The sequence below is a fragment of the Notolepis coatsorum genome (genome assembly GCF_963971535.1).
Source record: "Notolepis coatsorum genome assembly, chromosome: 2".
Lineage (NCBI taxonomy): Eukaryota > Metazoa > Chordata > Actinopteri > Aulopiformes > Paralepididae > Notolepis > Notolepis coatsorum.
This window is the reverse complement of record NC_140166.1, coordinates 192739155-192752655: the sequence shown is the minus strand read 5'-3', so window position 1 is coordinate 192752655 and position 13501 is coordinate 192739155. Positions and strand designations below refer to the sequence as shown.

General features: G+C 41.9%; 1 protein-coding gene across 3 annotated transcripts in view; it reads right to left on the bottom strand.

Annotated features, from left to right (window-relative positions):
- Positions 1 to 13501, bottom strand: part of arhgap45b (Rho GTPase activating protein 45b) — a 46232-nt gene that overhangs the window by 16189 nt on the left and 16542 nt on the right. For all 3 annotated transcript variants that reach the window (XM_084337978.1, XM_084337979.1, XM_084337980.1), the window contains exons 4-13: positions 11370 to 11510; positions 11063 to 11147; positions 8756 to 8828; positions 7712 to 7787; positions 6023 to 6154; positions 5861 to 5922; positions 3172 to 3282; positions 2792 to 2872; positions 2514 to 2681; positions 863 to 1000 (exon numbers count right to left, since the gene is read on the bottom strand). In XM_084337978.1, coding sequence (XP_084194104.1) covers positions 863 to 1000; positions 2514 to 2681; positions 2792 to 2872; positions 3172 to 3282; positions 5861 to 5922; positions 6023 to 6154; positions 7712 to 7787; positions 8756 to 8828; positions 11063 to 11147; positions 11370 to 11510 — 1067 coding nt within the window. The remainder of the gene's footprint in view (positions 1 to 862; positions 1001 to 2513; positions 2682 to 2791; positions 2873 to 3171; positions 3283 to 5860; positions 5923 to 6022; positions 6155 to 7711; positions 7788 to 8755; positions 8829 to 11062; positions 11148 to 11369; positions 11511 to 13501) is intronic.

Genomic DNA, 13501 nt, shown 5'->3' with positions numbered 1-13501 from the left:
TCCTCTAATAGTAACCCCGGCTTGTATTTGTTTCAACTGTAGCGGATACCAGGCTTGTATTAGGAGGAGGCATGTATAAGAGAGAGGCCTATATTTCCAAATTTTGTGTCAGTTTGAACCCAGTAAAATGTACTGGGTTCATTTATTGAAACCAAGCAAGTACTGTATGAAATACGGTAGTAAACAGTGCAATTACAGGTAGTCAAAAAAGTTAAATAAAGTAAAATAGTGCAATCACAATACTGGTATAATAATAATAATAATAATAATAATAATAACTTCGTTTTATACAATTCTGAGGTAGGCTTACTCTCTTGGTAAACATTAGCACCATACCATTATATGGTATTTACTGCACAGCCAGGCCAGCATATAACAACAATAACTCTAATATACATGAAACCCGGCTTGTATTAGGAGGCCGGCTTATAATTGCTTAGCTCAACAGCGCACCCGGTCATTAATAGAGACCCGGTTTTTAATTGAATACCGGTTACTATTAGAGGAATTACGGTAGTTAGGAGATTTGCAGCCCAGTAGTAAAATAGAACATAGAATTGAATTTTTTTTGTTCCATATAAACTGAGCCATCAAGCGAGATTTGGGAAGCACATACATTTTTATACAGTTTATCCTGCCAGCAAGAGAAAAAGGTAAAAGGCCAACGGTTGAAGTCAAACATTCTCTGGTAAGCAGAAAATTATATTATTTCACCCTGCAAGTAGGTTTACATGTCTCCCAGATTGTCACCGCAGACACATCCGGGTTGACATTGGTGAAACCTATTCCAACAAAAAAAAGGATCAGGGAGACTTTGACATAGATGTCAAATGGTATGCGTGTGTACAGTATGTGTACTGACCGAGCGCAGGGTCTGGTCACTCTGCTTGATGACCTCCTGTAGCAGTCTCAGCACTGTGACTTTGGTGTGTTCCAGCTCCAACTGCTGAGCGGTGGCATCCGCTATACAGGTCCTGTAGGTGGCTTCTGCCTCATCTGACTGCATGCATGCATGCATGAACACACACAAAATGTTAAAATGTATTTTGCATTTACTTCTCATGCACTTTATCTTGATCTTCTTTGACAGGAAGACTTTCAGACAAGCTTCCTGGTTGTTAAATAAGGTAGGTAAATACCTACAAACACAATAAAATGGACTGCATTTATATAGCACTTTACAACTTATGCCTCACATTCACCCATTCACTCACACACCGATGGCGGAGGCCACCATGCAAGGTGCCAACCTGCTCATTGGGAGCAATTAGGGGTGTAGTGTCTTGCTCAAGGACACCAGATGACCGCTCTACCTCCTGAGCCACTGTCGCCCCATACACAAATACGGTTTAGACAGCACAATATTGATGTAATTAAGAGATTTGCTGAAAATATTATTCTTAAAAGCATAGGTTTACAAAATAGGGAGAGCTTAAGTGTTTGCCGGGTTTTGTCAACAAAGAAAATAAATGACGACATCAGACTAGCTGCTGGTAGCGCAGGTTATTTGAGTAGGACACCATGACTCAATGAGACCTGATGGCAGGTGGTCATAAGACGTTTTGAAAATGTGAAAAATACTGTCAGAAAATTATTATTGCAGCTTTAACATACATGATTAATTGAATACGTTATCTAAAGATGGTAAGTTAAGAGTACTCATTCATAGTTAGACAGTGGAGGTGGAGTACTTTCCTGTGATATATTACATTCACAACCCAAGTGATTTGGATTGACTTTACAACTGCAAATACATGGGGTGTCCAAAACAAATGTCTAAACTGAGTTGTATGGTTTTTGAGTGCAAGGGTTCAATTATCTCCATGAACCAGAAATTAACCCAGTGAAAATCAAAAGTGAAAACCGGGATCCTACACTCCTTCCATTACACTCTAGACTTTTACCAGACTGGACTGGAACTAAACTGGTCAGTTAACTGTGATATTAATGTTTGTAATGTATCGTACATTTCATAGAATTCATACTAACTTGGTAGATCTACTCAGTGTCTATTTAAAAACGTATAAACAATTTACACAATGTTAAAAAATAAATAACAGCAATATATTTTTGTATGCGTTCTTAAATTAGTTTTAATGTTTGCCGGTTCTGAAATTATTAACGCAATGTGATCTATGAGCGTAATTACTTGACAACGCTGTAAATCAGTGTATTTGAGAATAAATAAAAAGCTTGAATGAATTAACGGTCAACTAGGCTACCTAAAGATGAATTCTTCACATCAATACCACAATAGGTCAAATGACAGTGGGTCCACAACTAGGTCAAATGTGTATTGATGCATATTGATACTGGACAGCAATCAATTTCCAGAGCTTTAGTGCAATTCCTAGAAATGATCAAGATCTTCCATATTTTTCCAGATCTGAGTAGGACCAAAATAATGGTGAAGTTGAATGAAGAGTGAAACGGTCAAATCCCTTCCAAATGTGTTAAAAGTTTAAAAGAATACACAGTATATTAAATGGTTGTAGCTAGACAGTGATAAAGACCTTGTTGCGGGTCTCTTCTTCCAAACGTTTCTTCTTCTCCAGGGATTTGGCTGTGGTTCCTCCTCCCTCCTCTTCTGCTCTGCTAGCGGATGCTTTGGCCTTGTCGTATTCCTCACAGCGTGCCATGTAGGCCTGCTTGGCCTTCCGCAGGTTCACCTCACACTCCATCTACACACGACAGAATCATACAGATTTGTATAAATTTTTTTAGGGAATTGATTTTTTTTTTTTTAAGTCAATTGCTATATGCACTTTAAAATAATACAGTGAGGTCATACCAGTTTCCTCTCGGCTCTGATCCATTTCTCCTTGATCTCCTTGCGTCTCTTCTCATGCTCTTGTTTACGTTGCATCAGAGGCTGCACAGACAGAGGGATGAACAGAGTGGTGGGTCGAGAGACAGATGAACAGAGTGGTGGGTCGAGAGACAGATGAACAGAGTGGTGGGTTGAGGGAGGGATGAACAGAGTGGTGGCATGTGGTAGTGGAGGAGGCATGTGGTAGTGGAGGAGGCATGTGGTAGTTTACAACCTAACAGTAGAGGCAGCGCAACAACCAGGAAGGGAATTGGCACAATGACTAAATTAGGGGATTGGAGAAGGTAGAAAAATTATTTTGAATTGTGTGTGTGTGCATGTGTGTGTGTGTGTGCATGTACCTGTATGAAAGTCTGGGTGTGCAGTGTGGTGTTGGCCTGCTGGAGTCCTAGACTCTGTTCCAGATCCTGTTCCAGAGCCAGAGAGTAGATGGAGAAAAATGGCATGTTGGGCTGAAAGGAAAGAACACACTATCACGACATGACACAACACATGATAACATGACAACTAGGGATGTCCGATATTATCGGCCTACCGATATTATCGGCCGTTATCGGCATTAAAATGTGATATCGGAAAAAAATATCAGTATCGGGTTTAATTTAATTTTTTTTACATTTCTATAGAAATGATGTCCGATATTATCGGCCGATATCGGCATTAAAATGTGATATCGGTTGATATCGGTATCGGAAATTAAGAGTTGGACAATATCGGTATAGGTAAAAAAGCCAATATCGAGCATCCCTAATGACAACACATGATAACATGACACGACATAACACATGATAACATAGCATGACACAACACATAACACGACACAACACATGATAACATAACATGACACAACACATGATAACACAACACATGATAACATGACAACGATAACAACACATGACACAACACATGATAACATAGCATGACACAACACATAACACGACACAACACATGATAACACAACACATGATAACATGACAACGATAACACCACATGACACAACACATGATAACATAGCATGACACAACACATAACACGACACAACACATGATAACATAACACAACACATGATAACACAACACATGATAACATGACAATGATAACAACACATGACACAACATAACACAAGTGAGGAGAGCAGGGCCCTATTCCCCGTACCTGGTTCAACTAAGTCGATCAAGAGTCCCATTATCCAGATTCAATTAACCCGATGTTTGAAGCCGGGATTTTCCTGTTCCTCGAAGGTGGATTCAGTCTCGTTAACTCGAACCAGACTTGAGACCCAGGATAAGTGCGCGCGGCCGCTTCAGTTGAAAAGCCAGCAAGTATCGATAGCAGAGATCCTGATTTTCTAACGGCATTGATTGATTAATTGATTTAAAACTTTATTAACAGATTGCAGTACGGCTCAATAGCCTCGCCGACAAGTTAAATGCATAATCTATAGGCTAATTTTAAGTCCCTCATTACCCCAATCAATCAGATTATATTTCTTTAAACTTGCCTGCTGGCAGTAGGTTTATGGAATGGATAATCAAATGAGATCTTGCTAGCGAAAATAATTAGTTCAACTGTTTCAGAATAAGGATACGGCTCTCTTACCCATTGATTGATGTATGGTGGATCTTTTACTTATCTCCACTGTGGTGTGACGGTTGGTCGTTTTGACTTTCACACAGACGGCCCGGGTTCGAATCCCACTTCTAGTCTTTTTCTTCTTTTTGCAATGTAGGAATAATTCAATTTGGTGCACGTTGAGAGCTATATAAAGAATGACATCCTCAATGCATGTAGATTTATAATATTTTAACTTAAAACTAGGCTACTTTTGCGTATAACCATTAATATTATATTCCAAAAAAATTATATTGGAAACGCGGGGTCTCGAACTCGGGTCGCCCGGTTGCCAGGAGCGAACACTGGCCGTTGCACCACTGTGCCAGATGGGATATATTCATTGTGTATCCATCAATGCACAAGAGACCGTGTTTCGAATATTTTTCTTTTGAATGAAGTTTTATCTCTTTATTCTCAAATGCATTAATGCGACGTCAACGGCTCATTCAATTTCTCAAATCCATCAAACAGCGCATCTCAGACATTTTAATCCCAGTTACAATATCACACAAAAACCACAATCCGCTTGAATGAAACACAATCCGGGCGCTTCGTTAAGCAAATCCACAGCGGAGAATATATGAAACTAATCAGAGCCAAACGGCCGATAGGTTTCATTCATTAAAAATATCCCCGCGGGATTCACATTTGCAATGCGCCGTTATTAAAATAACCACATGCAGCGTGTATCGCGACTCCGAGCGCCGTATATGACGTGCATTATTTTATTTAGGACAAAGTAAATCTATAGGATCAATATGATTTATTATCAGCATTTAGTTCTATTATTATACATTTCAAAAGCCCCCTCTAGGAAAACGAAGCACAAAAACATAATTCAGAATGGTATAATGGTTCTAGACTGAGAAATATTTCAGGGAGCGAGCTGGCATTTCTTTGCGGGGGCGTGGCCATGGTTCATCCAGCTAACTGAACTAAACCCTGCTCCCGACCAGGCTCAAACTTTTTGATCTGTTGTCATGGTGATTTAGACAATAGAGCGTCGGGGAACAGAAAGGTCCGGCTTAAGTCAGGCTATGCTGGAGATTATCCGGCTAACTCAGTTAGCCAGGTACGGGGAACGGGGCCCAGGTGAGATGTGATCTTAAAACAATATGTCAACAAAGTGTTTTGTTCCAAAATTAGATCCATCCGCAATTAATTTCAGTAACATAATTGGAGTCATTAGCTAGTAGCTACCATAACAGTTTGCTTAAAAATAGCAACATCTCCAACAAGAATACTGAGCAAAAGGACTTCAGGTTACAATATTTTTTCCTAAAATGTATAGCGTTTTAGAATTCAACCCTTCATGATTTCCACAGAGAGCATTGCTGGTGCCAATTGGTCAACAACTCATGTTGGGATACAGTGGTCATACAGTGGTCATACTAGATAGAAAAGCATGATATTTACGTCTGTGATGCTGTGTTTGCAGGACTGGTACAGTCTCTGTAGGCCCTTGGAAAATTCCACCTCTGGAGGAGCAAAGGTGTTAAGAGAATGGAAGTTAATGACAGTCGTTGAGAATCAATCCGTGTGTTTTCAATGTTGACAGCAGGACCTGGTAGGACCTACCCAGTGAGGTCCTCTTCTCCACGTAGCTGATCAAGTCCTTCATATATTTAGAGATGGTCTTGGCGTAGAGCAGGGCGGAGTCCACCCCTCCCTTACTATGCTGCAGGATGACATCCACCGCCTCAGCCCCGCCTACAAATGTACACACACACACATATATATACATACATACATACATACTAGTAGGGATGCTCGATATTGGCTTTTTTACCGATATCAACCGATATCACATTTTAATGCCGATAATATCGGTAGGCCGATAAATAAAGGTTATAGAAATGTAAAAAAAAAAAAAAATTGAACAGATACCGATATTTTCCGATATCACATTTTAATGCCGATATCGGCCAATAATATCGGTAGGCCGATAATATCTGACATCCATACATACTAGGGGTGTAAAGGTACAAGTATCCGTACCGAACCGTTTCAGTGTGTACCGTAACGAATGGCTGTGTACCGAACGAATACAACGGTATGTTAACCACTAACGACCGCCCACCGGGGGCTGTTTTTTCCCCGCAATCTAATATAATTATTACAAAAATTTTTACAAGTCAATTATTAATTTCAATATATATTATATTCGTTGAGAGCCCTACAAGTACAATTAGTTACTGCACACTAGATCACCCCTGAGTGGAACATGGAAAGCCAAACTTTCCCCCACTGTACCGAAAACCCGTACCGAACCTTGACTTCAAAAGCGAGGTACGTATCGTACCGTGGTTTTTGTGTACCATTACACCCCTAATATATACAGTACAAGTTTCAAGTTTCTTTATTAGTTGTCATACAGAAGTACAGAATACTTTTATACAAAATGCTTCTTTCTGTTACGCTCCAGAGACTGTGCTAGACAAAAATATATAGAAATATAATATAAAATAAAGCAAACAAATAACTACATCTCAGACTACAGACTTGCAAGGACAGCGCACTACAAATGAGCAAGAGTCAGAAAGAGATTTAAAAAGGACCATACCGCTGTGGTGATAAACCTACGTTAAATGCATCTTCTGTTCTATTCTACAAATTGGTAGCTCTCTTGCCAAATAAATGGGTGTGAACATTGTGCTACACAGAGCAGTGGATGTAATGGATGTAAATAAGGAAGTACATGCACAGAGAGAGAGCGAGAGAGAGAGCGAGAGAGAGAGAGCGAGAGCACCATGTTTTCTAAGGAGCTACCAATTTGTTTGCATGAGCAGAATATAATTTCACGTAGGTTTCTTCTATATAATATTCTAGATACGATTTTTTTTTAAACTGTCCGACGGCAGTTGTGATGTCATCATTGGAAGGCTTTCTAAACTTATGTCAGATCGAATCGAAAAGGGTTCATGGAAAAGTGGAGAGGGGGAGGGGAAGAAGGAAGGCAAAAAAAAATGAGAAATGAACTGTTTAATGCCGTTGTGGGTTCTGGGTGTTACCCTTGCACCCAGATTTTTGTTTTGTAATTTAGTGTAGTCTTTTGAATCTCCTGTGTTTTGTATAATGGTCAACATGGACAATAAAACTGGAAGAACGAAAATTAAAAGAAAATAAAGCTATGCTCAGGGGTATGTGTGCCGATTAGTAAAACAGGCTGAAACTCATATTTAGACCGGTATGGTCCTTTACGAGTGCAGCAAAGATTGGGAGTGAGAAAGAGAAACAGAGGGTGACAATGAGAGCCCATCTTCATACCCATATCCTGCAGGTCACTCCTGAAGTGGCCCCCGTCTGGCCCCTGGCCGGAGGTAGCATACAGGTTCTCCATAGACTACAAAGAACAAATAGTACCGTTACAAAAACAAGTAGAACCACTTTGTCAGACACAAAATCAAGCCTTGTCCATTTTAAAGATGGATCTCTAACAGAGGTGTCGGTGTTGTGTTTTCCTTATTACAGGATAGATGTGCTGAGCAACACCCTGCTTCACACTCAGTTACACACATTCATACCAGGGAACTGCCCATTACAACACCGTTGGCCACGGAGCAGTCTCACTGGAGCCGTTGAAGTGCCTTGCTCAAGGGTACTTCTGCGGTTGGTATTATGGGACAGAGAGCGTCCAGGGGATAAAACCAGTGACATTCTGGTCACAAGCCCACTCCTCTAACCTTTAGGCCACCACTGGCCAAAAGAAGTCTAGGTGTCTAACTAACTAACTGTTGTGAATGAGGGTCTTTATAAATTATGACCCTAACAGACTCCTACATACTGATTGGAAAAAATAAAAACAACTATTAAATCCACTATCATAAGTGCAGACTGATGGGAAATGATCACTGCATCTGTTGAAATCATGTCAATGGTATGTGGCGAGTCTTTTGTAAAGACTATGCGAGGTACAACCTCAAGGCACATCCTTGTCTGGTACAAAGAAATGAATGCACAGCATTAACTGTGAGATTATTAAACAAACTGACATTCATAAAGAAACTGAAAACACTGGCATAGTGTACCATCTGGTGCATAGATGGTGTATCACAATAGCCACATTGTGCAAGGCAGAGGCCAGAGGCTAGAGAGTGATGATGAAGGGGACACATCTGAAGGTTCAGACTGCCTGTGTGTGTGTGTGTGTGTGTGGGGGGGGGGGGCTGTCAAGAGATAAAGATACAGTGTGTCACCGTCTAGGAAGCCAGCCTCACTGCCCTGCAAACATCCGCTATGAGATCTCAGAATGTATTTTCCTACAGAAATGTGTGTGTACTGTACATGTGCTTAGAAACAAAACACTCTCACCCTGCTCTTCTCTGTAGGCAACAGGGAGAGCAGTGTGCTGCTGTCCACCTCTCCCATGAGCAGCTCCGACACGCTGAGGAGACACGGCAGACATATTACTACAACATGAATGAATAAAAAAATAATGTACAACAACAAAAACAAGGACACAAATTGTAGAGAGTTGAATGACAGAATGAGGAAGCGGCCATGCCAGGCAGAGCACGGTTCAGACAATCATCTCCCTCTGCCATCTCACTTCCTCATGCAAGCTGTGAACAAACTGCCTCTATGCGTAATTGTACATCATGAAGAAATGCAGATATTCTCTTAATACAGATTCTTTCTTTCCATCAAGATATTGTTTTTATTATGGTTCAGGTTCAAAAGATGAATCCCAGAGAAATGACTTTGATTGATGTTTGTGGCAAACTGGCTGGAAACAGTCAGACACCACGTAAACGGTACATGGTAAACCTGAGGTTATCATTCTGGTACACTCCCGTCTAGGTAGGAGAAAAAGTCCTGTTCCAAGTCCATGTATCTGCTCAGACAGCAGCCAGGTAAGGGGAACAGTGTTTTTTTAATATATTTTTTGGTTTCGTGTCGTACGGGGGAAGAACAAAACCACTTCCTGTTTCCAGCAAAGCCTCATGCAAATGTGTCACAATCACCAGTTGTTTCTGCGCTGCACTTCTCTCTCTCAAACAACAGACTATGTAGGTGTTGTAGCAGCACTTCTCTCTCATCTACAAACAGACATTGTACGATAGTAGGTGTAGCAGCACTTCTCTCTCATCTACAAAACAGACATTGTACGATAGTAGGTGTAGCAGCACTTCTCTCTCATCTACAAAACAGACATTGTACGATAGTAGGTGTTGTAGCAGCACTTCTCTCTCATCTACAAACAACAGACATTGTACGATGGTAGGTGTTGTAGCAGCACTTCTCTCTCATCTACAAACAGACATTGTACGATAGTAGGTGTTGTAGCAGCACTTCTCTCTCATCTACAGACAGACATTGTACGATAGGTGTTATAGCAGCACTTCTCTCATGTACTAAACAGACATTGGGCCTCATTCATGAAGTGATATAAGAACAGATTTCGTTCGACACTAGCATTTCCCCTTATTTCGTTCTTACCTGGGATTCAGCAATGTTTTCTTATTGTTGCTTTTCTCTCAGGCAAGACCAAATTCTAAGTGGTCGAGAGCACTCTTACCGAAATAAGAAATTCTTAAAGTATTCAAGTGTGTGTGTGTGCACTCTGACGTGCGCTAAGGCTGCCTCGCTAAGCCGTTCATTTATTTATTTATTTATATGTATTTATTTCTGGAGCATTAAATGCATTTATCGCAGTTTTTTAGTACAGGGAAGCCTAGGGCTTCACTCAATCACATTGAAATCGTTTGGGACAACCGATGCATGTGTTGTGCTGGATTATGTCGTGAACCAAATGGACATCAGATGGACCAGATGGCGATCAAACAATTGGAATATTCTTTTTGGAATAGACCTGACTACAGGTAAGGACTATCCGACGTCAATTTCAGCTTAATCCAACAATGTTTTCATACCGATCCAGCTGATCAGCGTGTGTTGTGGTAATAACTAATGCCGTTACTGACAATCAAAGCATCAGAAACGCCCCCCCTTTCATGCATTCATGATGAAACATAATACCCATTATATACATTTGATTGGAAACAGTAGCGTGTCCAGGGACGAAACGCCAATGCTTTTAGTAGAATTCACGTTGCGCCCTATATCCAGCCTCCCAGGATTTAGCCCGGATCATTCCGAAATTATAACGCGCGAACAACGTATTCATGAAAAAATTTATTATTTTTTTGCATCTTGGACAGAAGATTGACCATAGTATTGTATCCATAGCTATAATATAGATATAGCTCTACAAACAATGTGACACACTCCCATCTGTAAAAGCATGGCCTAGCTAGAACAGGATGAGGAAAGGCCTCGGCCCTGAATGAGTTAACAGACAGGTAAGCAAGAATATAAGAAAAATAATAAGTGTATTGTTGAATGAGGCCCATTGTACGATAGTAGGTGATAGTAGCTGCACTTCTCTCTCATCTACAAACAACAGTATCTGTAACGGCCATCTGAGTGTTTTGATTATCATTATTATTATTATTATTTCGAATTTTTAATATTGATTGGATTTAGATAGTCATTGAACCGTCGTATTTGTCATGATAGAGCCTCCTGGCACCTAGAACCTTCTAGAACGTTGGGGGCGATGTCATGGTAGAATATGCTAGAGCTAGATACCGGCCGTCACAGTATCAAGATACTCACTTGCTGCTGAAAGCAACGGCGATGGTCTCAATGGCCTTCTCAAAGTCCTTCTTATCTGCATCATTGCAGACCTCGTAGTGAAAACCTGAAATATCAAGGTACAGGGTTAGCCTAAAGTTCCGTTAAGAATGCATGCAGACCTGTTCAACAAATAAAGAAAAAATATACACATTAATAATACTTCTCACTCACCCCAAATCTGATGGAAATAATAAAAAATAAATGCACAGTCCACTTTTGAAAACTAGTTCAAATGACACAACCCACATGTGTATGGATTGGGGGGCATCCTGAACAAATGACTGACCTTTGACCTTGGAGATTAGTTTCCCAGCTGCAGTTAAGATCTCCACCGTGTTGAGCAGAGGGTAGGTGTTGATGACCTGACGCAGGACACGCAGAACCTCCCCCAGACACTCATGGGCCACGGGACGACGACTCTCCTTACCTGGAGGAGCGGGGGGAGGGGCGGAGGCAGAGAAGGAGAGAGAGAGAAAGAGAGAGAGGTCAAAGGGAAGTTGTAAGAGTGACAGAGGAATGGAGGGATAGAGAAGGGGGGAGGGTCAAATGAACAGACAATAATACAGGGAAAGATAGTCATGTGGTCATAGACAGGGTCAGCACAATTCCAGCTCCTCTGCTTTGATGTCAGTGGTGGCGACACATCAACAGCCTACTTCCTTATCCCACCCCCCTTTCAACTGTAGCAGTCACCCAGCCTGGCGCCCTCACTCCCCCAATCTGTCAGTTAATGTCGGTCATGTGTCGCAAGCGGCAAGAGGGCGGTATGATCCGTTTCCCCAAAATATTTTAACTAATGTTGCAGAACCCCCTCTGGCATTCATCCCTCTATCAAACCATCTCACTGAGGAGGACAGAGGGCCTCCATCCATCCTTCCCCTTTCAATCCCCCAGTCTGTCAGCTAATGACTGTTTCAGGGCAGTGTAACCTGAGGCTTGTGTCACAGAGGATGTGATCCTTTCTGCTGATTTGATATAACAGTAGAAACTAAATAGTAAATAGTAGGCTAGTTGTTAGTGTAGTTTCCTGGTGTTGCAGTGTACTAGCTAGTAGTGGAGCGTCCAGGTGCTGCAGTGTACTAGCTAGTAGTGGAGCGTCCAGGTGCTGCAGTGTACTAGCTAGTAGTGGAGTGTCCTGATGCTGCAGTAGGCTAGCTAGTAGTGGGGTATCCTGGTGTTGCAGTAGGCTAGCTAGTAGTGGGGTATCCTGGTGTTGCAGTAGGCTAGGTAGTAGTGGGGTATCCTGGTGTTGCAGTAGGCTAGGTAGTACTGGGGTATCCTGGTGTTGCAGTAGGCTAGGTAGTACTGGGGTATCCTGGTGTTGCAGTAGGCTAGCTAGTAGTGGGGTATCCTGGTGTTGCAGTAGGCTAGGTAGTACTGGGGTATCCTGGTGTTGCAGTAGGGTAGCTAGTAGAGTAGTTTCCTGGTGTTGCAGTAGGCTAGCTAGTAGTGGGGTATCCTGGTGTTGCAGTAGGCTAGGTAGTAGTGGGGTATCCTGGTGTTGCAGTAGGCTAGGTAGTAGTGGGGTATCCTGGTGTTGCAGTAGGGTAGGTAGTACTGGGGTATCCTGGTGTTGCAGTAGGCTAGCTAGTAGTGGGGTATCCTGGTGTTGCTGTAGGCTAGGTAGTACTGGGGTATCCTGGTGTTGCAGTAGGCTAGGTAGTAGAGTAGTTTCCTGGTGTTGCAGTAGGCTAGCTAGCTAGTAGTGTAGTTTCCTGGTGTTGCAGTAGGCTAGCTAATAGTGGGGTATACTGGTGTTGCAGTAGACTAGCTAATAGTGTAGTTTCCTGGTGTTGCAGTAGACTAGCTGGTAGTGTAGTTTCCTGGTGTTGCAGTAGGCTAGCTAATAGTGTAGTTTCCTGGTGTTGCAGTAGGCTAGCTAATAGTGTAGTTTCCTGGTGTTGCAGTAGACTAGCTGGTAGTGTAGTTTCCTGGTGTTGCAGTAGGCTAGCTAATAGTGTTGTTTCATGGTGTTGCAGTAGACTAGCTGGTAGTGTAGTGTAGTTTCCTGGTGTTGCAGTAGACTAGCTGGTAGTGTAGTTTCCTGGTGTTGCAGTAGACTAGCTGGTAGTGTAGTTTCCTGGTGCTGCAGTAGGCTAGCTAGTAGTGTAGTGTAGTTTCCTGGTGTTGCAGTAGACTAGCTGGTAGTGTAGTTTCCTGGTGCTGCAGTAGGCTAGCTAATAGTGGGGTATCCTGGTGTTGCAGAACAGGCTCAGTTATTCCTCTCTTGCTGACTAACATCCATGACCTTTTCTAACATCGCCCACTGACTCAACATCCGTTGTAACGCTAATATCGGTTGCCAATCAGTGTTTAAGAAACACTGATTGGCAACCGATATTAGCGTTACAACGGATGTTGAGTCAGTGGGTGATGTTGGAGAAACAAAAAAGGCACCCGATAAGACTACGGAAACTC